At 42.3% G+C, this 24,193-nt stretch overlaps 1 protein-coding gene across 3 annotated transcripts in view; it reads right to left on the reverse strand.

The window, feature by feature from the left end:
- Positions 1-23,341, reverse strand: part of PTPN9 (protein tyrosine phosphatase non-receptor type 9) — a 70,691-nt gene extending 47,350 nt beyond the window's left edge. Inside the window, exon 1 of one of the 3 annotated variants that reach the window (XR_015149815.1) lies at positions 22,565-23,316. Coding sequence is in view for 2 of the 3 variants with exons in the window: in XM_086363896.1 (XP_086220022.1) it covers positions 22,565-22,627 (63 nt within the window). In the remaining variant the exon portion in view is untranslated. Of the gene's footprint in view, positions 1-13,576; positions 14,348-22,564 lie in introns of those variants that run through there. The other 2 variants (XM_086363896.1, XM_086363897.1) reach the window with 2 other exon arrangements.
- Between the last annotated feature and the right edge of the window lie 852 nt (positions 23,342-24,193).

The raw sequence follows: 24,193 nt of genomic DNA on the forward strand, positions 1-24,193 counted from the left end.
CTGTGGTGCTGGAGAAGACTCTTGAGAGTCCCTTGGACAGCAAGGAGATCAAATCAGTCAATCCTAAAGGAAATCAACCCTGAATATTCACCGGAAGAACTAATGCTGAATCTGAAGCTCCAATCCTTTGGCCACATGATGCAAAGTGCAGACTCATTGGAAAAGACCCTGATGCTGGGAAGACTGAGGGCAGGAGGAGAAGATGGCAACAGAGAATGAGATGTTTGGACGGCATCATAGACTCAATGGACATGAGTTTGAACAAACTCAAGCAGATAGCAAAGGACAGGGAAGCCTGGCATGCTACAGTTCACGGGGTTGCAAAGAGTCGGACACAACTTAGAGACTGAACAACAACTCCCAGTCTACCTCCCACTGGGGTGAGCTCTAGGATCATTCTTACAGCAGTTAAAAATACAAGAAGGCAATAGAGGTGGTGCCTGCAATCAGATCTGCTTCACTTTCTTTTGTAAGTACTCACAATGCACTCAAGTCTGATTTCTATTCACTTTTGCTTCATTGTCCTCATTTATTTTCTCTATTTCAATGGATCAAACTTTAAAAAAATTAATTTCACTTTCATTCGTTTTTTATTTTTAATGCTTTCTTTCAAAAAGTCAGAGAAACGATGGGATATTTTAATGTCTCTAAATTTTGATTCCTTGGGCCTTAGCTATAAGAAATTCTGTATTTCACACTTCCTAATATATAAAACATGACATACAATTCTTAAATCCACATATTCAAATAGATAGACATTTCTACCTTTCAGTGGTTCCCCAGTTTTCTCTAGCAATATACTAAATACAAAGCTTCTTCAGAGAAGAGATAGTAAATGTAATTTGTTTATAAAAGATAAATCATTAATAGCAATCTGGAGAACAGTAATTTGGGAACTCACAACCAGTGACTTAAAAACACTTAGAATCTTGCACAGTGGATATTCAAATTTTTTCTTACTTTTTTTTCTTGGCCATGGCATGCAGGATCTTAGTTCTCCCACCAGGGATTGAACCTGTGCCCCCTACAGGATGCACAGAGTCTTAACTGATGGACCACCAGGAAGTCCTGAAATTTTCCTTACTTTAAAGATATCCCCATATCAGCAGTTGTCTCTATTCTGGTATCCATGTGTTAAACTATATAAAATCTCTTTCTTGGGACTCCCCTGGTAGTTCAGCAGTTAAGAATCCTCTTTGCAATGCAGGGGATGTGGGTTCGATCCCTGGCTGGGAAACTAAGATCCTACATGCTGCATGGTGTGACCAAAATAATTAATTATTAAAAAATCTCTTTCTTTCACTCATTAAGAGACCAAGGAAACCTCAGATTCAAAGGCCTACAAATCCCATCAAAAATGCTAAGTCCAGATAACCAGGAAAGAGGGCTTAACACCATCCTCCTGATAAAACCACATGGGACTGGTTCTGAAATTCAGACTCTTCCATCTACTAATCAAGCATTGTGCAAGAACCAAAAAGAATAAAAACTAATTGCTATTATAGGATTAACATCACAATGGGAACTGAATAGCAAGAAACCTAAAGTAGGGCTGACCAAACAAAGCTTCCCATAAGAGTCCAAAGCTTCAAGCAATACTGAAGAACCAGAGCTAATTGAGTTATTAAACATGAAAAGCTCCTCAACCTTAGTAACTTCCTACCAGAAGAAGTGAAGTCCTAGGGTTTATCAGCACTCCAACAGTCAAGCATGAAGGCCTCAGACCAGGAATAGCTGTTCACCAATTCCTGATGAACAAGAAATGCTCTATTCTTTTCAAAGTGCTCTTTCTGTCTCCCCTGGCTCATGGTCCCCTTCATAAGTAGAGAGCACTGGTCACACATTACAGTAAAGAAGGCAGTTCAATCCATTCCTTTTTGTACAGCAAGACTCCGCCTCTCCCTGTTCACATAGGCCAAAGAGTGTGGTCCAGCAAGAAGCAACCGCTTGAGAAGCATTTAACACGCACCAAAGAAGGAGCGTGCATACAGCGTGTGTATGCTCAGCTGCTCCAGCTGTGTCCGACTCTTTATGACCCTATGAATGGCAGCCTGCCGGGATCCTCCGTCCATGGGATTCTCCAGGCAAGAATATTGGAGTAAGTTGCCATGCCCTCCTCCAGGGGATCTTCCTGACCCAGCGATTGAACTCCTACATCGCCTGCATTGGCAGGCAGGTTCTTTACCACTAGCACCACCCAGGAAGCCTGGAATATATCATATTCAACCACTTAAAGAAATCAAAGCACATAGAGCCTAAGGAAGCTGTTCAAGGTCACTCAACTAATAAATGGCATAGCTGAGGTTTTGAGGCTTGAATTCAAAATTTTTCAAATCCTACAGTCTTTCTACTCACTAAGTGGCCTTGAGAAATACTGGATACACATCATTCATCTCATCAACATATATATTGTATCAGCAGTTCCCAACCTTTTTGATACCAGGGACTGGTTTTGTGGAAGACAAGTGTTCACCTCCTGCTATGTGGCCTGGTTCCTAACAGGCCACAGACCAGTACTGGCTGGGACATTACCTGAAATATATATTATGACATACATAGTATGTCGTGTGTTTGTCTATGCACAAAATTACTCTGGAAGGATATATAATAAACTGGTAACACTGCTTGTCTCAGAGGAGAATTAGGTGGCTGAGAGATATGGCAAGAGGGAGGATATTTACCAAATTCTTCTCTGTACCTTTTTAAGTTTAAATCACGTGACTACATTATCTACCCCCAAAATAGAATATATTAATTTTATATAGTCTTTAACTAAAATATATATAATAAGGTTATCTGAACACAATGCCACCAAATGATGAGTTTGTTGATAGTCTATCAGTCTTCCTATCAAGGCCAAAGATGATGAGTTAGTGAGCTCTACAAAGGGATAAAGGATTATAGCTGCTTTTTGGAACCTTCAGGACTAAACAGAAGAACTGACTCACTGAAAAAGACTCTGATGCTAGGAAAGATTGAAGGCAAAGGAGAAGCGGGTGGAAGAGAATGAGATGGTTAGATAGCAATACCAGCTCAAGGGACGGGACTTTGAGCAAACTCCAAGAGATAGTGGAGGAGAGAGGAGCCTAGTGTGCTACAGCCCATGGGGCTGCAAAAGTCGGACACAACTTAGCGACTAAACAACAACAAGCCCTAAACAGGATGTTCCAAGGCACTGCAGAATTGTGCCACATTCGCTTTCCTGATGGAGGTCTTTGCCAAAAGCATGTTTACTAAACACAAGCTGGCATCTCTCCTCTCAGGCTTATAAATACCATTCTCCAGACAACAGTTATCAAAGAGGATGAAGAACTCCCAGAGACAATGGAGGAAATAATTCAACAAGAAAATAAAGAAGCAAACATTTCTGAATTGTCATAGGAAAAAATTCATGTCCAGAGGTACAGGGGCAGAAGAATATAACACAGGCAAGAAACACAGGAAAAACAAAACAAAACAAAACAGAAATCTGGAGAATAAACAGGAAGCTCCTCACCATCAACAAGAGCAAAGCCATCCATGTTTCCAGGGGGAAACAGGGGTTATGGGGACTGGGGGTGAGCATATAATTGGTCACTCTCCATAAGAACAAACCCAAAGGCAGCCTGCCAACTGCTACCCATTCCAGCTGGTTAATAAGAGGGTGAACTACACAACCAGAAGAACCTGGAATGTATTTCTAGAGAAAAAAAAAATCCAAAGGATTTGTGGAACCCAGGCGATGGGGGAGGCCTTTAGTAACAATTCTCTCTTCTTTCAATTGCTGGCTGAGACATCAGAGAAGAAAGGAGGATGTGAATGACTATCAGTAAATCAGATATGCCAGATCCTGCTGGAACATTCTTCTCCTTTCCCTCCTCCCAACCCTGGCTTACTTCTATTCACCCTTTATTTGTTGTTTGTGTTCAGTTGCTCAGTCGTGTCCAACTCTTTGCGACCCCATGGACTGCAGCACACCAGGCTTCCCTGTCCTTCGCCACCCCCCAGAGCTTACTCAAACTCATGTCCATTGAGTCGGTGATGCTATCCAACCATCTCATCCTCTGTTGTCCCCTTCTCCTCCCACCTTCAATCTTTCCCATCATCAGGGTCTTTTCTAATGTGTCAGTCTAAATCCCACTTCTTCATCCTGGAAGTCTTCACTGTCTTCCACCCAGGCACACAGTATTATAAAAGCTATTGTCTACCTGCTCCTGTTGGCCTGTAAGTTTAGGGAGGTGAAAGGGCCCAGTCTCGCATGCTCACAGATGCATACGCAACACCAAGCACATTGCATGGCACCATTCTGATGAGTGAACGTACGAATGATGATGGGCTCTCAGCTTGCTAAAAGAGTGGTGTTGACAAGTAGTAGGAAGAATATATTCGTCTGAATGCTTGCTGATCTGATTATGAGAGTTTAAAACTGAAAACTGAGTGAGAAAAATTCCTGGATAAAACTGGCAAAGAATACCAGGAATGACATAAGAAAAGCAATGAGAGAGTAAACTATGAAGTCACAAAAGAAAATATCTGAAAATTAAACTGCCACTATCTTAAGACATCTAGGGAACTTCCTGGTGGTCCAGTGGTTAGGACCTCATGCTTCCACTGCAGAGGGCAGTTCAGTCCTTCAGTGGGGAATTGAGATCCTGCAAGCCATGCAGAGCAACCAGAAAATAAATAAATAAAATAAAAAGGACTGAAGAAAAGAGAAAATGCAAAGGAATAAAGGAGGTTTATTATTTTTTTAAAAAAGACATCTATAAGAGAGATGTCCAAAATAAGTTAAAGTTTACAAATTTTATGAAGTAAGACATGGTTCCTACCCATGAAAATCTGAGTATAATGAATTTGTGAATGCTGTATGCCAATGGATGGGCAAATCTCACTCAAATCTTTTTTCTATATGTAATTTATTTATTTCTGGCTGTGCTGGGTCTTTACTGCGACGTAGGCTTTTCTCTAGTTGCAGTGAGTGAGCTGCGGCTACTCTTTAGCTCCAGTGCATGGGCTTCTAATTGTGGCAGCTTCTCTTGTTGCAGAGCACGGGCTCTAGGGCGTGCAGGCGTCAGCAGTTGTGGCTCCTGGGCTCCAGAGTATAAGTTCAACAGTTGTGGCACATGGACTTAGTTGTTCCTTGTCATGTGGAATCTTCCCAGATCAGGGATCAAACCTGTGTCCCCTGCATTAGCAGGCAGATCGTTTACACATAAACCTAGCCCTGGCCAACATTTTTTTTTAAGTTGGCTTTGAGGAGTTCCCTGGTGGTCCACTGATTAGGGCTCAGTGCTTTTGCTTTCACTGCTGGGGCCCAGGTTTGATCCCTAGTCAGGAAACTAAGATCCCACAAACTAAGTGGTGAGGCCAAAAAATAAAGTGAGCTTTGAGCTTTTAGGCAGGGGAATACTGATCACCAGAAGCGATTTACTGAAAACAAGTCTTTAAAGAAAGAATACAGTAGACTGAAAAGTAATGAATGTACTATTTAGCAGTGATACTCAAAAGTGACATCTTGTAGACAAGTAGTAGTGGAATCACCAAGGAAGTCAGAAATGCAGACCACAGGCCTCACCACATTTAATCAGAATCCTCATGTTAACAAGATCCTAGATGATTCTTTTGTGTGATTACGTTTGAAAATCATTGATGTACAAAACAGATCTACTTTTAGCAAGGCATCTGATGAGCATTTCATGCTATCTTCGTGGACAGAAAGATTTCCTTCTATTAATTTCTGTATATTTGCCAATCAAAATGTTAAGCAGGACTCCCTGGTGGTTAAGAATCTGCCTGCCAATGCAGGGTACAGGGTTCAATCTCTAATCTGGGAAGATTCCACATGCCAAAGGGCAAATGATAAGCCCATGCACCACAACCACTGAGCCCACAAATACGAAAGCTCACATGCCTAGAGTCTGTACTCTGCAACAAGAGATGCCACCACAATGAGAAGCCTGAGCACCACAACTAGAGACAGAAGCCTCCACTTGCAACAACTACGGAAAGCCCGCACGCAGCAACGAAGATCCAGTGCAGCCAAAAATAAGTAAATTAAAAAATGTTAAATGTTAAGCAGGTGACTACTTATTTAATTCGCTAATAAACCTACAAAGTGGGCATTATTATCTGTAATTTGCAGATATTCATAGTAGCAAAGATTAAATTGTTTCAAGGATTTCATATATATTAACTTATTTAATCCTCATAACAATTCTTTACTAGTGTTACCTACATTTTACATATGATGAAACTAAGGCAAAAAGGGATTAAGCTGCTTACTCATAATCACACAGAACTTATGGTACAGTTCTTAACCACTTCTTTCTACAGCCAAGTGTGCTGCCACAGTGGGGCTTATGATAAACCCTGCGAGAAACAATAAACAATTACACCCAAAGACAGTCAATTTTTTAAAAAACGAGTGGGACCTGAAGTGGGGGATTTTAAAGGATATTAAAAAAAAAAAAAAAAAGATGTTAAAGAATTCTCTGAAAGAAGGGAGACAGATAGACTACTGTTTACTGAAAGCCTACAGTCTGCTTGCTAGCCCATGCGTCAAGCACTTTGCATCCACGTTGTTTATATTCAGCTTTTCCAATGGCAGGTATTGAGACGTTTTATGTGTGAGGAAATGGAGGCCCAGACAAGTTAAGTACTTTGCCAATTCACACAACTCCTGATGATTCAACCAAGATTCCAAAACCAAGCCTGATTGTAAAGCTCACACTCTGTTCCTTGACTTGCTCTACATCCCTCCCTGGCCTATAAATGACCTAGATAGGGGCACTGGGCCAGGCTGACCATGTAAGAGGAGAGCTAAGCTTAGACAACAAACATATTGTAAAAGAGAAAACAGATCTAAAAGATCAAAACAGGATAGAACAATGGGCTAGAATGGTACTCAGAAGTGAAGCTTTGGGGTCAGACAGACAGGGTTGGAATACCAGGTTCTAGCACTTAGTGTTTAGAACGCAAGCAACTTACTTCTTTGAGCCTTAAAGACTCCACACCTTTAAAAAGCGAGTAATGGGACTTCCCTGGTGGTGCAGCAGGTAAGAATCCGCCCGCCAGACAGGGATTCCATCCCCGGCCTGGGAAGACTCCACGTGCCCTGGAGCAACTAAGCCCATGCACCACAACTACAGAGCCCATGCTCTGCAGCCCCTCAGCCCCAACTACTGAAGCCCCCATGCCTAAAGCCCATGCTCCGCAACGAGAGAAGCCCCTGCTTGCTGCAACTAGAGAAAGCCCTCGCAAATGAAGCGGTGAAGACCCAGTACAGCCAAAAATAACATAAATCACACAAACAAATAAAATGGGAATAACACTCCCACAGAATTGGTTTAAGAGGGAAGAAAAAGTAATATTTGTAAAGTTTTTGACTCTTAAAGCTCAACAAGTGGTAGTGAACATTAAATCTAACAATATGATATTTAAGGATAAAGGCAAGAAAATAAATTTTAGAAGCATCAGATGAAATTTAACAGAAGCTCATAAGAAAAGACTTAGGAATCTTAGTTGACTTGAATCTCTTAGTCAACAGTTTACTAAAACTGCCAAAAACTGTTTTGAATTTGGAGCACATTACAGAAGCGTGGTGCCCAAAACAAGGGGGCCTATCAGACATTGTTTGAATACTGTCTTCAGTTCAGATGCTAAACTTTAAGATGTTCACTGGCAAATAAAAATCAGTCCAAGAAAAGATCAGAGTGGTGAGATGCTTTGAAAATGTAATAGCTAGTTCCTTCTTTTTTGGTTTTATATTCCCTCCCACTTCACACAATGAAGCTACCCTCTCAACTGCTTCCATTCCCTAATAACTAGCACATCACCCCCATATATCTCCTCCCCTCATCTTCATCTCCATCCCCCTCTCCTCTCTCTCACACCCCTCAGGCTCAGTTTTGCCAATGTCAAATGGATCTAACAGGGCTGATTTGACAATTTCTAATCCAACACTTTAGGATTCAGCACCTCAGATCTGTGGCTAACCTGGCCCTGGCCTGCATATTAGACCAGCTGTTGCTTATCGACACCAAATTTAACTGGCCCAGTTTTCTTCCTATGGCCAAGCCTTAGGTTACTGAATCTTGACTGTCACACATTGAAGAAACTGGGACCATGACCTCAAATGAAATCTGGCTGGGAGACTGCAAATTAGGCAATGTCAGTCATCCACTCATCTCAAACTTGCTGGATTAATACTTCCAAATCCAAGGAGGCCTCTCACTAACTAAAGGACAAACTTATTCACATTCATAAAACAATACAAGCAGATCAATTTATTGTACCGAAGAGGCCTACAAAGAATGAAGCCTGGAAAAGCTGCCTACAATCTGGCCGTCCTCACTGCAATGTTCCATTTTCAACTCCAAACATAACTAGCTCAGCTCCTGTACAGGACCCAGACAGGAAAATCTGGTTACTCCTAGGTCCAGATTCTCAGGGTAACTGACACCGAAGTAACACAAGCTTCTTATGGACTGGCCCTGTCAAAGCTGGCAGGTTTTTCCTGGCTAAATCTGAACAGCCTGTGTCTTCTTTCATTCAATACTTCCTTGGAAGCTGAGCATCTCTCTAGGGAATGCCATCTGCAGTGGACATCAGGTGTCTCAATGCCTTGTTTTGCAGACATCCTGGTTCCCTTTCTACTTCTCAAGTAGTAAGGCTCTGCTCTTTCTTTGGATCGGATCGTGGTAAATGCTAGTCTTTGGAACAACACAGTTCTAGTACAGAATGAGATGATTCCTGCAGCTTTCAGCCAGTTCAGACAATACCTGGAGTTCCAGAGAAATTTGTAAGCAATTTGTAAATCTTCCCTTTCCAAAGTGAACTGAAATGTTTAAACTCAGTTCTAAATGATTCCCCAACCAGCGCAACAGCACCCTAGTTATTTTCTGGACTACTAGTTCTCCAACTTGAGCATGCATTTGGAGACTTGTTAAAATACACACTATTAGACCTCAGCCCTAGAGTTCCTGACTCAGTAGGTCTGGGATAAGACGTGAATATTTGCATTTTTAACAAGCTCCCAAGGCAAGCCTATGCCGCTGATCTGGAGACTACACGTTGAGAACCAGGGTTCTAGATCAACAATATTTCAAGTCATTCCCAGAACTGTACTGGAAATGGGGCAGGGGGAGGAGACGAGAACGCTATACATACAGGGTCCATTCATACCATGACACTCAGAACTTTGTTCCTCACAGAAAACTCCTTATTTTCCTACAGAGTAGAAGTGAACTGGGATCTCACAGGTGAAATATTCAGGCGTTTAAACACATGACAATTCACATTCTAACAAATCATTAACATACATACACCCAGAAACAATAAATGGTACTTATATAAGAGATTCTAGGCTTAAGATCAGGAGCCAAGGAGAAGCGGAAGTAACACCTATTCTCTTTCCTTTGACTCACCAGCTGCGTTATTCACTAAATGAATTAAGATTCATAAAACACTTTGAAAGGTGCTTAACTGTTTTTTTTTTACTATAATACACAAAATACTTTTGATTTTTCTCACCATTTGTAAGTACACAATTCAGTGGCATTAAATGCTTTCACAAAGTTGGGTGAAACATCACCACTATCGAGTCCCAAAACTTCTCCATAACCCTCAACAAAACCTGTATACTCTTCAAACAGTAATTCCTTTCCACCTCCTCCCAGTCCCTGGTATTCTACTGTCTCCATGAATCTGTACCTTATACAAATGGAATCATACATTTGACTTCTGTGTCTGGCTTATTTCAGTAAGCATAGTGTTTTTAAGACCTATCCATATTATAGCATATATCAACATTTCATTTCTTTTTAAAGCTGAATAATACTCCATTATATGTATATACTACATTCTGTTTAGCTATTCATTTATCATTGGATAGTCAGGCTGCTTCTACCTTTTAGTATTGGGAATAATGTTGCTATGAATGCACATACATGTGTCTATTTGAGTGCCTACTTTTAATCTTTTGCATACATACCTACAAATGAAACTGTTGCATCACATGGGTAGTTCTATGTTTAACCTTTTGAGAAACCACCAAATTGTTTTTCACAGTAGCTGTACCATATTACATTCCCACCAGCAATGCCAACACTTATTTTCTTTCTTTCTTCCTCTCTCTCTCTTTTTTGGTGTTTTTTCTTTTTTAATTGTAGCCACCCTAGTGCTTGAAAGTGAAGTTGCTCAGTCGTGTCCGACTCTAGCAACCCCACAGACTGCAGCCTACCAGGCTCCTCTGTCCACGGGATTTTCCAGGCAAGAGTACTAGAGCGGGGTGCCATTGCCTTCTCCAGGGGATCTTCCCGACCCATGGATCGAACCAGGGTCTCCCGCATTGTAGACAGATGCTTTACCGTCTGCGCCACCAGGGAAGTCCTAGTTAGTGCTTAGCCACTACTATTATCACAAGTTTGATGTGGGCTTTCACCAATACTTCCAGCACTGTAAGGACAGCATGACAACAATGAGAGGTTCTGACTAGTTTCCATGTTCCAGTGGTCCTAGCAATTTTATTCAAAACACAAATTTCCAGTTGTTTCTAATTTTCTCACAAAAATCACCTCCAAAGCTAGCACTTCCCTAGCCTGATATAAACTATGAAAGAAAATGATGCTTTGGGTGGTTAAAGAAAAGAAAATGAATGGTTTTCAATTTTTTTTTAATGTTACTATTAATTCCATAACAATGCAGTTTATTTCCTATGAACAAAATGATGCACCAGCATTCAGTATGAAGAAACATCAGATGGTTTCTCTAAAACATTCAGAATCCTAATCTAAAAAGATTTAAAAAAAAGTATGCTGGGAATTTCTGTGTATTTTAATCTTGCTAGCTATATCCCTAACCTTGCCAGAAATACCCTTTTCTCTTCACTTCCGGGGTTTCCTGGCATAGAGGAGGTAAAATCAATGAGACAAACTGTCTCATTCCCAACTAAAACTGTTTTCTTGTGCTTATGTTTTATGTTCAAGGTTTTAGGTCTCTCTTAATAACTGTTTTTCTTCCTTTACAAACATAAGAAAATTTATAAGTACAGAAAATAAAATCAAGGGGAAAAAACCCTTTTTTTGGAAAAAATTTCTTCCTCAACTTTAACGCTTGGCAAGAGCTGGAAAGGGAAATCTAGTAGTAGTTTGTGCTCGTGCTTAGTCGCTCAGCTGTGTCTGACTCTTTGCAACCCCATGGACTGTAGCCCAACCAGCTCCTCAGTCCATGGGGAGTCTCCAGGTAAGAATACGGAGTGAGCTGCCATGCCCTCCTCCAGGGGTTCTTCCCAACCCAGAGATCGAACCCAGGTCTCCTGCATTGCAGGCGGATTCTTTACCATCTGGGCCACCAGGGAAGCCCAAGAATACTGGAGTGGGTAGCCTATCCCTTCTCCAGGGGATTTTCCTGACCCAAGAATCAAACCGGGCTCTTCTGCATTGCAGGTGGATTCGTTACCAGCTGAGCTACCAGGGAAGCCCCAGTAGTAGTGTAAGTACAGACAAAAACGTGGGTAAACTGAAGGTATCATGGACAAAACAATTTAAAAAGCTGTAGTCTCATCCTAATTACTGGTAGGCAAATACACCATATATACTTTCCCATGATGCTGATAATAGTATCTGAAAGATTAAACTCCACATAGACAAGACTAAACACTAGCTTTATAAAGGCAAATAACAGACCCACAACATTCTGAGAGGTACAACCAGAGACTTATATGAAACTTCAAGTTCACTAATCCCATTAAAATATATAATTTCTTTCATAAATGTACAACAAGCAGCTAGGAACAATGGAATCACATGTCTGTAGAGAAATCTGTAAATGGTTGAAACCAGGAATATTTAACATACAAATGCCAAGAGAGAGCTGTTTCTGGTATATATGTATGTACTGTGTCATACATAGAAACACGTGATTAACACAGATGACATTTACTAGAGACAGCACTGCATTTAATCAGAGAGCTTGAGTCCCAGGTTGCCTCCCTGGTGGATTGCTGAAAGCTTCTGAACTTAATCTCTATATCAGGAAGATAATCATCCTAAACAAAATAATACTCACTTCATGGGTGGGTGAGGAATAAATAATTTCAACATACACAGTTTCACTCATTCTTCAGCAAACAAATTTTGAACTCTCACAATGTACACGAAAGATGTATACACGAAAGATGTGTAAGATTAAGTGTCTGCCCGCGCTGAAGATAAGAGGTCCTCCTCCTTGGTATATACCCCACAGTTCAAGACCTGCCCACAAATAACTGGAGGGCAATTCCTCAAGGACAAAGAGCCCTCAATCCATGCTGAACAAGAACCTGGCACACAGTGACAGAGAACAAATGACTGCTGAATGAACAAACTGTATTTCTGTTTATGATCTGTAAAACTTTCCTCTTTGTAGACATTAACATGAAAAGGGAAAGAGGTTGATACATAATAATCACCTCACTCACTGGGAGAACATAGACACTTAGTAGCAACACAGAAATACTTGGAAGGGAAAGTAAAAATCACAATTCCCATTATCATCCCATGGCAGGACTCAAGTAGCGTTCTGCTAGTCACATAAAATCTCTCATCTCTGAAAACCCCAGCAAAGGCTGTGGAGATGTCTCATTCTATCCTGTGTGATGGTTATGCTGCAAAATAATTATGTTCTAGACTGGAGTTTTTCAGTATGTGAAGTCAATTGCAAAAACCAGTATTTAGGGACACAGAATTTGAATAAATATTTACTGTGTTAACCAAAGACCTGCCTTGAACTAAAAAGTAGGAACTTGTAACTCTGTTCCTAAGAACTACAAAATTCTTCAGATATAAACGGGTTTCTCAACCTTGGCACTACTGACATTTTGGGCCAGTTCACCTTTGGTTGTGGCGGGCTCTATGCCCATCATTATACTGGCAGTATTACTGGCCTCTACCCACTAGATCCCAGTAGCATCCCCAGTTGGGACAATCAAATGTATCTCAGTTCAGTTCAGTTCAGTCGCTCAGTCGTGTCTGACTCTGAGACCCCATGAATTGTAGCACGCCAGGCCTCCCTGTTCATTACCAACTCCAGGAGTTCACCCAAACTCACATCCATCAAGTCGGTGATGCCATCCAGCCATCTCACCCTCTGTCGTCCCTTTCTCCCCCTGCCCCCAGTCCCTCCCAGCATCAGAGTCTTTTCCAATGAGTCAACTCTTCTCATGAGGTGGCCAAAGTACTGGAGTTTCAGCTGTAGCATCATTCTTTCAAAAGAACACCCTAGTGATTGACAAACTTCCCTGATGGTCCAGTGGTTAAGAATCTGTTTGTCAATGCAAAGGACATGGGTTTGATCCCTGGTCTGGGAAGATTCTACATGCCACGGGTAACTAAGCCCATGAGCCACAACTACTGAGCCTGCACTCTAGAGCCCACGAGCCACTTTGGATGCCTGAGAGCCCTAGAGTTTGTGCTCGTGCAATAAGAGAAGCCGCCGCAATGAGAAGTCCTCTCACCACAATTAGAGAAAGCCCTCTTGCAGCAACAAAGATCCAGTACAGCCAAAACTAAATTTAAAAAAATGTAAATATATGGGAGGGGGTTTAGGGGAGAATGGATACCTGCATATATATGGCTGAGTGCCTCTGCCGTTCACCTGCAGCTACCACAATAATGTTAACTGGCTCTGTGTGTGTGCGTCCTCAGTCGTGTCCAGCTCTTGGTGACACCATGGACTGCAGCCCGCCAGGTTTCTCTGTCCATGGCATTTTCCAGGCAAGAATACTGGAGTGGGTTGCCATTTCCTTCTCCATAATTGGCTATACCCAAACACAAAATAAAAGGTTTTAAGTTTGGAAATAAATAAAATCACCCTGGTTGAGAACCACTGATATGAACAATAGAATGGGAATTTTTTCACAAAAGCTGTTGAACTAAAATATGAAAGATGACATAAACTATAATTCTTTGTACTCTAAACATGTCATTTTTAGATCATCAGATGACCTTTTCAAGTTTTATCTGGAAAAAACAAAAAGATGATAATCAGTACACTTAAACAAGAAATCTATTAACCAAGAGGAAATAAACCAACGGACCAATGGATGGTGCATTAAGTGCTACTAGCATAAAATGAGCATAGGCAGCCTCACTACCATCTTCGAGATACAGTATTCAATTGTTAGAAATCTTAGGCCACCTAGAAATCTATTTCATTGCTACAAAGTAAGATTCTTTATTTTTCCTCCTATTCTTATTTGAAAAACATGATTTCCTACAGCACAAAGGGTAAGAATACTATTATCACAGATATTTATTGAGCGTTTTGTAACTGTAAGGAAGTTTAAAGTGATAGCTGCTCAGTCATGTTTGACTCTTTGTGATCCCATGGACTGCAGCCCACCAAGCTCCTCTGTCCATTCCATTCTCCAAGCAAGAATACTAGAGTAGTTAGCTATTCCATTCTCCAGGGGATCTTCCCGATGCAGAAATCAAACCTGGGTCTCCTGCACTGCAGGCAAATTCTTTACTATCTGAGCCACAAGGGAAGCCTGTAAGGGACTTAAATAAAATTAATAAAGTATTAGACAAAATGGCTGGAGCCACAAAGGAAGCCAAGGATTCCTGAAGTTTACCTGAGACTCATTGCCATCAACTCTCCAAAGGCCCAGATTTCACCTGTAAATATTGTTTAGAAAAAAAGCCAGATTTGCATTAATCTTAAATACTGGGAACTCACCAGTTAATAACATAATCCCAAACCTGTACAGAGCATGCAACACTTTCTACAGAAAGTTACTGGTTTTAATGATAAAGGAAACATGATCATTGTAGATAATATAAAAAACCTATTTCAAAATAGGTGCATTTTAATAATGATGTCTATCGTGTTACAATGAGGTATAGAAAAGTAAATGCAAAAGGAAAGATTAGCCATGTGTTCAATGAAAAAGTAATTAATGGATTAATATCCCCAGACACTTCAGGATTAAAGTCATGGATGATTCTCTTTAGAATGTGCCCATCAATTCTGAGAATAAATTCTGGTCTCATAATAATGCTACTAGGCTAGTTAGATCTGTGCCACCCATGCTGGATAAAAAGACAAGAAGTGTGCATGTTTGTTTTGAATGGATCTGGTATTTTAGAGGCAACCAGTACGTAACAGAAATTGTCTTTCCCAGAGAAAAGAATGGAATGCTTTTCTCAGAAGCAGAAACTAAAGAAAAAGCCACCTCTAATCTACTGTTTGGGTTTCATCGTTTTATAGTCTGGACCTAAGAGATAACCAGTCCTTAATAAACAACTCTTCCCACGGGCTCTGAAGCTTTTCTGTCTCCTATTCCCAGCCCCCAGCCCCAAGCCATCTCAGTTAGGTTCTAATGAGGTCTTTTCAAAATCATATATGAAAGTGCTCATTCCAGTAAGCACAGGCCCTCCAGTACTGAGCAGCGCAAGCTTAACTACCTATTCTAGGGATATCTGCCCCTACTCCAGAGGAAGAGGAATAAAAAACAGTGACTATTCCAGTGTGGAGGCATACGGGGGAGCACCGGAAATGTAATAATGATTGATTTGGAAAAAGAAAGTAGCCCTAACTGTCTAAGACATCAAGACAGAGTGATAAAACAGGTGCGAAATGGCTGAAATTGCACTGAACACCCAAGTACCTGAACAAATAACTAGAGTTAGGGGCTCTGATGTATAATATTGACACTGCAGTGGATCAGCCATTCTGCTATAAAATAGGTCTTAATATGTGGACTTATTGGAAAACGCCCTGAGGCTGGGAAAGAGTGAAGGCAGGAGGAGAAGGGGACGATGATGGTATCACCGACTCAATGGACATGAATTTGAGCAAGCTCCGGGAGTTGGTGATGGACAGGGAAGCCTGGCATGCTGCAGTCCATGGGGTCACAAAGAATTGGACACAGTGACGGAATTGAACTGAATATTTATTTTTTTTTTTTGAACTGAATATTTAGATAACAAAGTTGGAGAATCCCAACATTACTATGTCTTTTCCACGATAATAAAGATATATATGTCATACAATGAGATTTAGCTGTACTGACCTACAATGAGTTTTAACTTTTACCTCTGTTAAACAGTTCAGTTCCTTTTTAGAGTGTTTGTCTTACTTTTCAATTCATTAGTAAGTAATAGAAGTTAGGTTCCTTGGGGAAAATCTGCAGGTCTCTTTAACATTCACAACTAAAGCCCAAGACCCCTGATACACTCAGAAGTTTTAAAAGAAGCAAATTTTCACATCCAAATGAGATCTTGCTTAAGTGCTAATTACAATATCTTTAGCTACTGGCAATAAGGAAAGGAATGAGAATTCTTCATCTACCCCTCCTCTCCTTCCCCTTTCTGGAAGGACTCAACATTATGAATCATTTGGTCTTTGACGTATGGTTACTTTCAGGGGGACAGATGACATTTAGCACAGGACATGTGAGGCTGTGGGAAAAGGGAAGTTCTTGGCCACAAGAACCAGGACAAAGCCCCTGCCCTTGGGAAAAATGCCAAAAATCTCTAAAGTCCACTGCAAGGCAGTTAAAATTTTAATTTCAGAAAATCCTGTTATAAGAACACAAATCATGGCACAGAATCAGAATAGCTTTTTGAAAATTACACTATGAAGTTGCAAGATAACTATTTTCTGGCATTGAAAAGAATCCATGCTAAGTGATGGTCCTCAGTGTGAAACATGAATATTCTTTTCCCTTAGGACTGGTTTAAGCTAACTTGGCTCTAAACTCTTTCACTATCCAAAGACAGAGAATATAATGGCTAATGTAACGGAGTGCTTACTGTGTAATGCATTACTATCTATATGCATTAGCTTATTAATTCTTACAAATTAGCTCTAAACAACATGAACTCTGAAAATAAAAATTTTCTTTGGAAGCTTTGAAAGTAAGTATTAGTAGATTATCTGTTACAACAACTTTAAAAAACACGCATTATTTATAATGTGACAGAAGGATTCTGTAAGTTATTAGAACCAACTAAAATGAAAATATGAATAAAAGCGTAACTATTTTAGAAAACAATTAATCTACTGGCCATTACTGGGAAATCTGTGAGGAACCAAAAGACCCTAAAGGCTGTAATTCTTTAGATAGCCCATCAAATAGGTTTATAATCCTTGTTAAACGTCTTTCTTTTAAGGTTTATTGCAAAGAGGAAGTTTTCCTCATAACTTATCCTAAATTGATGCAATCCAAGATATCCCACTTTCTGTAGGTTATGTGGACACAGAACAGATAAGTAAGACACCCTTAACTAACCCTGGTGGTCAAGTTAATTATAATTTAGCATATCTGATAAAATTACCAACTTCAGGTCAAGTTACAAATGTGAGAGCACCTGCTTTGGAAAAGTAAAACTAAGACAATTACAATAATAAGAATGAAGATTAGTACTGAAATGCAGAAATTACCCTTCACACTGGCAAATTTACAATTTTGCCAGCCTATTAAGAAAGGCTTTTATATTCACATATAAACATATCAAAAAAAGAATATATTTCTGACACAAAAACACCTTGGCTTTTACAGTTTGGAGAAATAATATCCTTCATATTTGGCTCTAAGAATAGCTATCTCTCATATACAAAAGAAAAAGAAAATATTTTAAAAAGTAAATTTTTATTGTAACCACACCTCAAAATGGAGAGTTGCCAACTCTATCTTAAGGAACAAATTTTTTCCAAGAGTAATTTCATCATAATTTCTTGCACAGACTGTACAATATGTTTCTGCTGGAAATAAACAGGTCTGAATAAGGTTTTCCAAATTTTTCTGTCTGCATTTTTTTAAAATATATTTGGCTGTGTAGGCTCTTATTTGCAGCACACCAAATCTTCAATCTTTAGTTGCAGCATGTGGGATCTAGTTCCCTGACCAGGGATGGACTCGGGCCCCCAGCACTGGGAGTGTGGAGTCCCAGCCACGGGACCACCAAGAAAGCCCCTGAATTTTTAATACTATATTTTAAGAAGCATCATCAAGGATTTCTCTGGTAGTCCAGTGGCTAAGACTCTGAGCTCCCAATGCAAGAAGCTCAGGTTCCATCCCTGGTCAGGGAACTAGATCCCACATGCTACAACTAAAGATCCTGCATGCTACAGTGAAGATCAAAGATCCCTTGTGCTGCAACCAAGACCTGGTACAGCCAAATAAACAAATAGAACTCTTTTCATTAAAAAAAAAAACTTCAAACTCAAACACATATCAATACATGTACATATGTGCATATATGTATCAATACCCAAACCCAAAATTAGCTATTACATATCCATGTAGGCATCTTATTAAGCTGGTTAACTGCTTCACAAGATGTAATGTAGTGAGTGTAACAGACCGAACATCTGCAGTGGAGGCAGAATAACCTAGAGCTGAGTGGAAACCAAAGCTCCATCACTTGCTTGCTGCTGTCGTTGTTTAGTCTCTGAGTCATGTCCAACTCTTTTGAGATCCCATGGACTGCAGCCTGTCAAGTTCCTCTGTCCACGGGATTTCCCAGGCAAGAATACTGGAGTTGGTTGCCACTTCCTTCTCCAGGGGAGCTTCCCAACCCAGAGAGGGATCAATCCCAGTCTCCTGCATTGCAGGTGGGTCTTTTACCACTGAACCATCAGGGAAGCCCCCATTACCTGCCAACTATGTGCATTTGGGCAATTTCCTTCTCTCAGTCTGAGTTTTCTCGTTTGCAAAATGAGGTAATAATTCCAATCTTATGAGGATTAACTGTTATGTGCAATGCCCAGCACAGAGCCTGACTCAAAGCAGGAGCACAGGAAACAGTTACTGTTATTACCCTGTTGTTATTCATGTGAACTTCTTAAAGGCAAAGCATGCTTTTTCTTGTAACTCAATTGTAGGCTTTATAATATTGAGAACTGAAAACATAAAGGCAAGAAACATCAAGGTTACAAAGGACTGGGTATAATATCAGTTCAAAACATGAGTAGATAGGAAATGAGACTACTAAGTAATGATGACCTTCAAAACATATATAAAAATGAACAGTGCCCTTATTTTTATAAGCCACTTGGAAAGATGCTGCTGTCTGTATACATATCACAAATAGAACTACTCTTCATTCCACCAGTACTATACTTCCTAATAGTTCATTAAGTGCCAGTCATGCTCAGCAATGTTCATATGATGGTGAGCAAAACCAGACACAGTTCAAGCCTCATGGAGCTTCCCATCATACAATCATGTGCATGCTAGGTCGCTTTAGTTGTGTCCAACTCTTTGCAACCCTATGGACTGTAGCCCGCCAGGCTCCTCTGGCCATGGGGATTCTCCAGGCAAGAATTCTGGAGTGGGTTGCCATGCCCTCCTCCAGGGGATCTTCCCAACCCAGGGATCAAACCAGCATCTCTTATCTCTTGCATTAGCCAGAAGGGTTCTTTACCACTAGTGCCACCTGGGAAGCCCCATACAATCATCAGTTCAGTTCAGTTCAGTCACTCAGTCGTGTCCGACTCTTTGCGACCCCATGAACTGCAGCACGCCAGGCCGCCCTGTCCATCACCAACTCCCGGATACAAATGGTGTATACTTGTGACAAGTGATGTAGAGGACAGTACACGGTACTCCAAGAGCCAATAACAGATCTAACCTAACTGAGGAGAACAAGGAAGGTCTTCCCATGAGCTGAAGGATGAAGAGGGAATTAACAGTGGAGGGTATTTCCAGACAGAGGAAAGCAACTTGTGCCAAGACCTTGGAGCAGGAGGAAACAGGCGAGAATGCAGGACCAAAAGGCCAGTGCTCCTGGAGCAAAGATGAACTGTGAGAATAAGCTAGGGCTCTAAACCATACAAGGGCTGAGGCACTGCAGACCACATTCAAGAGCTGTAACACATCATTCACGAGCTGTTAACAATCCCAAGAGCTATGAAAAACCACTGAGGCTTTTATAAATGCTTACATTTTGAGCTTCCCTGGTGGCTCAGATGATAAAGAATCTGCCTGCAATGCAGGAGACTCAGGTTCAATCCCTGTGTCGGGAAGATCCCCTACAGAAAGGAATGGCTACCCACTCCAGTATCTTGCCTGGAGAGAGGAGCTTAGTGGGCTACAGTTCATGGGGGTCACAGAGTCAGACACATCTGAGTGACTAACACACACAGGGAAGGGAAGATGCAATCAGATTTGCGATTTGCCTTTGTTTCTTGGAAAAAGAGCTAAGGAATGCAGATGGATCAAGTAGGAAACAAAAGTTCTGTCAGGATATGACAGCAGCTTGAACTAGGGTGACAATATGGTGGTGGTGAGGGTGGTGGTGAGGGTGGAAGAAGTCAAAGAATTCAAGATATTCAGGAAAACGTGATGATGTACAACATACAGGGGCTGAAAGAGAGCAGAGTATCCAAGAAAACTTTTGGGTTTATGATTTGCACGACTGTATAGAAAGAGGTACTATTTGAGAGGGATCTGTTCCAGAAACATCTTTAAGACAGTTTACACACCTCATAAAGAGCCTGAAACTATGTTAAACATTTTGATATCCTCCTTTACCTATGAAATAGGATTCCAAAAATTTTTTTTCTATTTCCCAAAATCAGATGGATGCTCAAATGTACAAGATTTTCCCAACATTAAATATATTTCAAAGATTCTGATACAAAGTTTGAAATAAACTCCAAATGAGTTCTAAAATTGGTTTGAGCAATGGGGCATTATGGAATGAAGTGTTATTTCCCATGATAACTACTTTGATAAGCCTAAAATAGTTTAAAGTAATCTTACCAGTTAAGAGTACTCTTATGTGATATTAAATTAAAATATGATATTTCATCAGGCATTACCACAATTGGAATTATGCTTTTATGTTTATGTCTCAACATTTTGAAGTGACTGTAGAAAACTTGTTGTTTTGTAGGAAAAGTTATGGTTAAAAAACCCATAGAACTTGTTGATCTTAATATATGTACATTTTACTATTTCCATCTAGTCCTTGTTAATTCCATCACATTCATTCAACATTATTTCTAGTTTAAACACAGTTGTATATATGTATATACATTGTATATATGTTCAGAATAAAGTTAATACTTTATCAATACTATGTACACTTTAATTTACTTCTCTCAGTTTAAATTTTTTAATTTGCAACCAAATGGCATTTTCATAGTGGAATACTGATGCCCTCAAGTCTCAGAAATATAAAAACTTCACATCTGACTAACCAAAAGAAAAGAAGTGAAAGACTTTTGCCCATTTAAAATCAACCAAACACATGGCATCTTGGTACTGAAGTAGTATTTCCCTAATTTTGGCAGGGTGGTCTCCTTGGCCACCTGCTTGCAGTACACTACAGTTACCAGGATGTTACCACTGCTTGTACAGAGCAGCAGAATTTTTTTTTTCCTCATGCTGATTTTATCTCTAGGTGTCAAAAGACAAAACTGTGGTCTGAAGCCAAATATGAAAAAAGTCATCTCCACAAATGAGGAGAAAAGTCAAGGGCATTTTAAAAACCTGGTCTTAAACAAGCCTATTAACCAATATTAGTTTGTAAAACCAGACTGTCTTCACACTAGAGACTGTACTACCAAATGTGGTCCTTGGAAACAAGGCCTGGCAAGCATGAAATGGTTACCAGCATGGTTCATCTTTTTTTCTTTTTTTAGGGTTTTTTTCTGTTTATTTGTTTTGTTTTTAAACATAGAATCAGAGCATGGCTATATCTGACCATGGATGTGGGCAGTGCTAAGGAAGAAAGAGCAAAAAGACTTTAGGGTTCCAATCTCAGCTAGCAGATTTTCCTACCGTCCTCAGAGGAGTGGTCCATGTCTCCCTAACAGTAATGTGGGTGAGGGAAAGTTATAAGGACCCTGGGCTCTTTCCTTATCCGAGGCCCTCAAATGACACCGCAAAGCGTTTCCTTCTAGGAGCTTAAAGCTTTAAAGGACAATGGGGCTCAATGTAGACTTCAGAAAGATGGAGACAGTGAGATGAGACGGGGGTAGGTCAGTGGGGGTGAAGGGATGCGCCCAGCCAGAGAAAACTAAACAGGACGGTCAAGGCCAGGGACTTTGGGAGCCTAAGAAGGCCTGGATCTTCCAGAATGATGTCCAAGTAGGCCACAGCCCTCTAAGAAGCCCGAGGGGCTCGTCTGAAAATCTAGAGCATCTGTGGAGTTCTCACTGTCCTGGGGAGGAGAGACAGTCCTCGAAGGAATCCGGCCCCCAAAGTGGGCTTTCTCTGACCTTAGAAAACCACAAACCCTCACGGAATGAAGCAAAACACGTTTAAGGGTGGAAGGGCCAGAGGCAACGTAGGTGTTCTTACAAACGTCGGGGGATGTTGGTCAGGGTAAAGGGAGGCCCCCAACTGGAGAAACTGCAATCATCATCGGAATACGGGGAGGGGGCAATACGCGGCCCGTAAGCAGCAGACTGAAGAGGCCGGGAGCAGAAGCAGCGGCCAGCGGCGCCCCTGGCTTGGGGGATGACGGCCTGGGGCGCGGCCGCGGGGGGAGGGGGTTGGAGGCCATCGCGGACCCGGGGCCGCGAAGAGCGCAGCCCTGCTAGGCCTCGGGGGTCCGGACACACCCACCGCCGCGGCCGCAGCCCGGCTTACCTGCTCCTCCTCCGGGGTCAGCTCCGGCGCCATGTCGGGCTGGGGCGCGGTCGCGGGCTCCATCCCACCGCCGCTGCCGCCGCCCGGCGGACAGAAGTCGCCCGGGAGCGCGGGGAGCCCGGTGCGGTGGGCCTCCGCTTCCGCGTGCCCGCGCCTCAGCAGCCCGGGGCCGGCTCGCGCATGGCTGGGCCGGCGGGGCCCCGCGCCCGCGGCGGCCGCAAACGCCGCTTCTGTTTCCTTAAGAAAAAGCTCTCAGAACTGTCGCTGTCTTCTGGGCGGAAATTCTTTTTTATTTTCTTCGTTCCTTTCCTCACACTCCCCCACCTCTCCCGGAAAAAAAAAAAAACAGTGCAGGCGAGGAGCTAATCGGGATTTAAAAAAGGAAATGGGAAATCAAGAAGTTTCTAAACCCAGAGCAAAGGACCGCGGGGAGTAGGGGGAAATATCCCGAAGGCCACCGGCCTCCTCGGCGTCCAGCTTCGTCGGCGGCGCTCCGGCTCCAGCAGAACGCGACGGAGGCGTCCTCGGGGATGCGGGGCCCTGCGACCTGCGCCGCGGCCTCTCAGCCCCGTTCCTCAAAAGCCGCGGTGGCGGGAGGGAGGGAGAGAAGGAGGGAGCGAGGGAAAGGCGCCCCCCCTCCCGGCTCACTGCCAGCGCTGCGGCCGCACTGCGCCCGCCCGAGCCCCCCGCGGCTCCATTGAGAAACTGAGCGTCTCATTCACAAACTGGCGACGCGGAGGGCCCGGCCGAGCGCCGACGCCGTCCGGGAGGGGGAGACAGAGAGGAGCCCAGGGGCGGGGGCTGCGGAGCGCGAGGAGGGGGACGCGAAGAGGGGGCGGGGGCGGGGAGAGGCCGGCGCGGGGAGCGGAGACCCAGAGGAACCGGGGCGGGGGAGGGGCTTCGGGGACTTCTGCAGCGCGCGGAGCGAGAAAAAGGAAGAAAAAGGGTGTGAGTTTCGAGAGGTTAAGCTCCGTGGAGGAGGAAGAAAAATACAAGTGTTTGAAAACTAGCTGCCATAGGCACCTGGACTGAGGTTGCTGCTATTACTTCCTTGTGAGGAATCCACAGTCGTTACCCACTTCCACGTCACTTGCTGACTGGAAGACCCCTGGAAAGGTTGCTTACGAAGTCCAGGGTCCGCAGGTAGAAGAAACAGATCCTATTAGCTAGCTGCTCGCAGCCCTAGCTCGCTCTCACTCCTTGCCACCGGTATCCGGTAATCCATTATCCGCGTGGTTAAATTTAGTGCTTCAAAAGAAACACCATTCAATTTCGAACCCCTTGCAGGAATCACGCAGTGTATGCAAGCGTTTGATTTTCATGAAGGCGAGAGCAGCAAAGAGCTTGGGGAAGGTCTTGGGTGTCAGTTTGGGAATAGAGAGGGCACTGGGAAGGCAGGACTGGGTCTAGTATGTTTTTGCATCATTCCAGACCAAAAATACTCTGAAAGGGATGCAGCTAACAAGTAGTGCCACAGCTAGTGCCAAGGGCAGAGGGCTGGAGAGGTCACAGAGGCCAACAGGAGGGGTCCTCAGACAACAGAGGAAGATGCTCTGAGTTCTGATGCTCCTTCTGGAACTTAAAAAGTAACCTCTGGTGGGACTTCCCTGGTGGTCCAGTGGTCCAACG

The sequence above is a fragment of the Bos grunniens genome, chromosome 21 (genome assembly GCF_055505025.1).
Source record: "Bos grunniens cultivar Pamir isolate PY7600 chromosome 21, Bosgru_T2T1.0, whole genome shotgun sequence".
In the NCBI taxonomy this organism is placed as follows: Eukaryota; Metazoa; Chordata; class Mammalia; order Artiodactyla; family Bovidae; genus Bos; species Bos grunniens.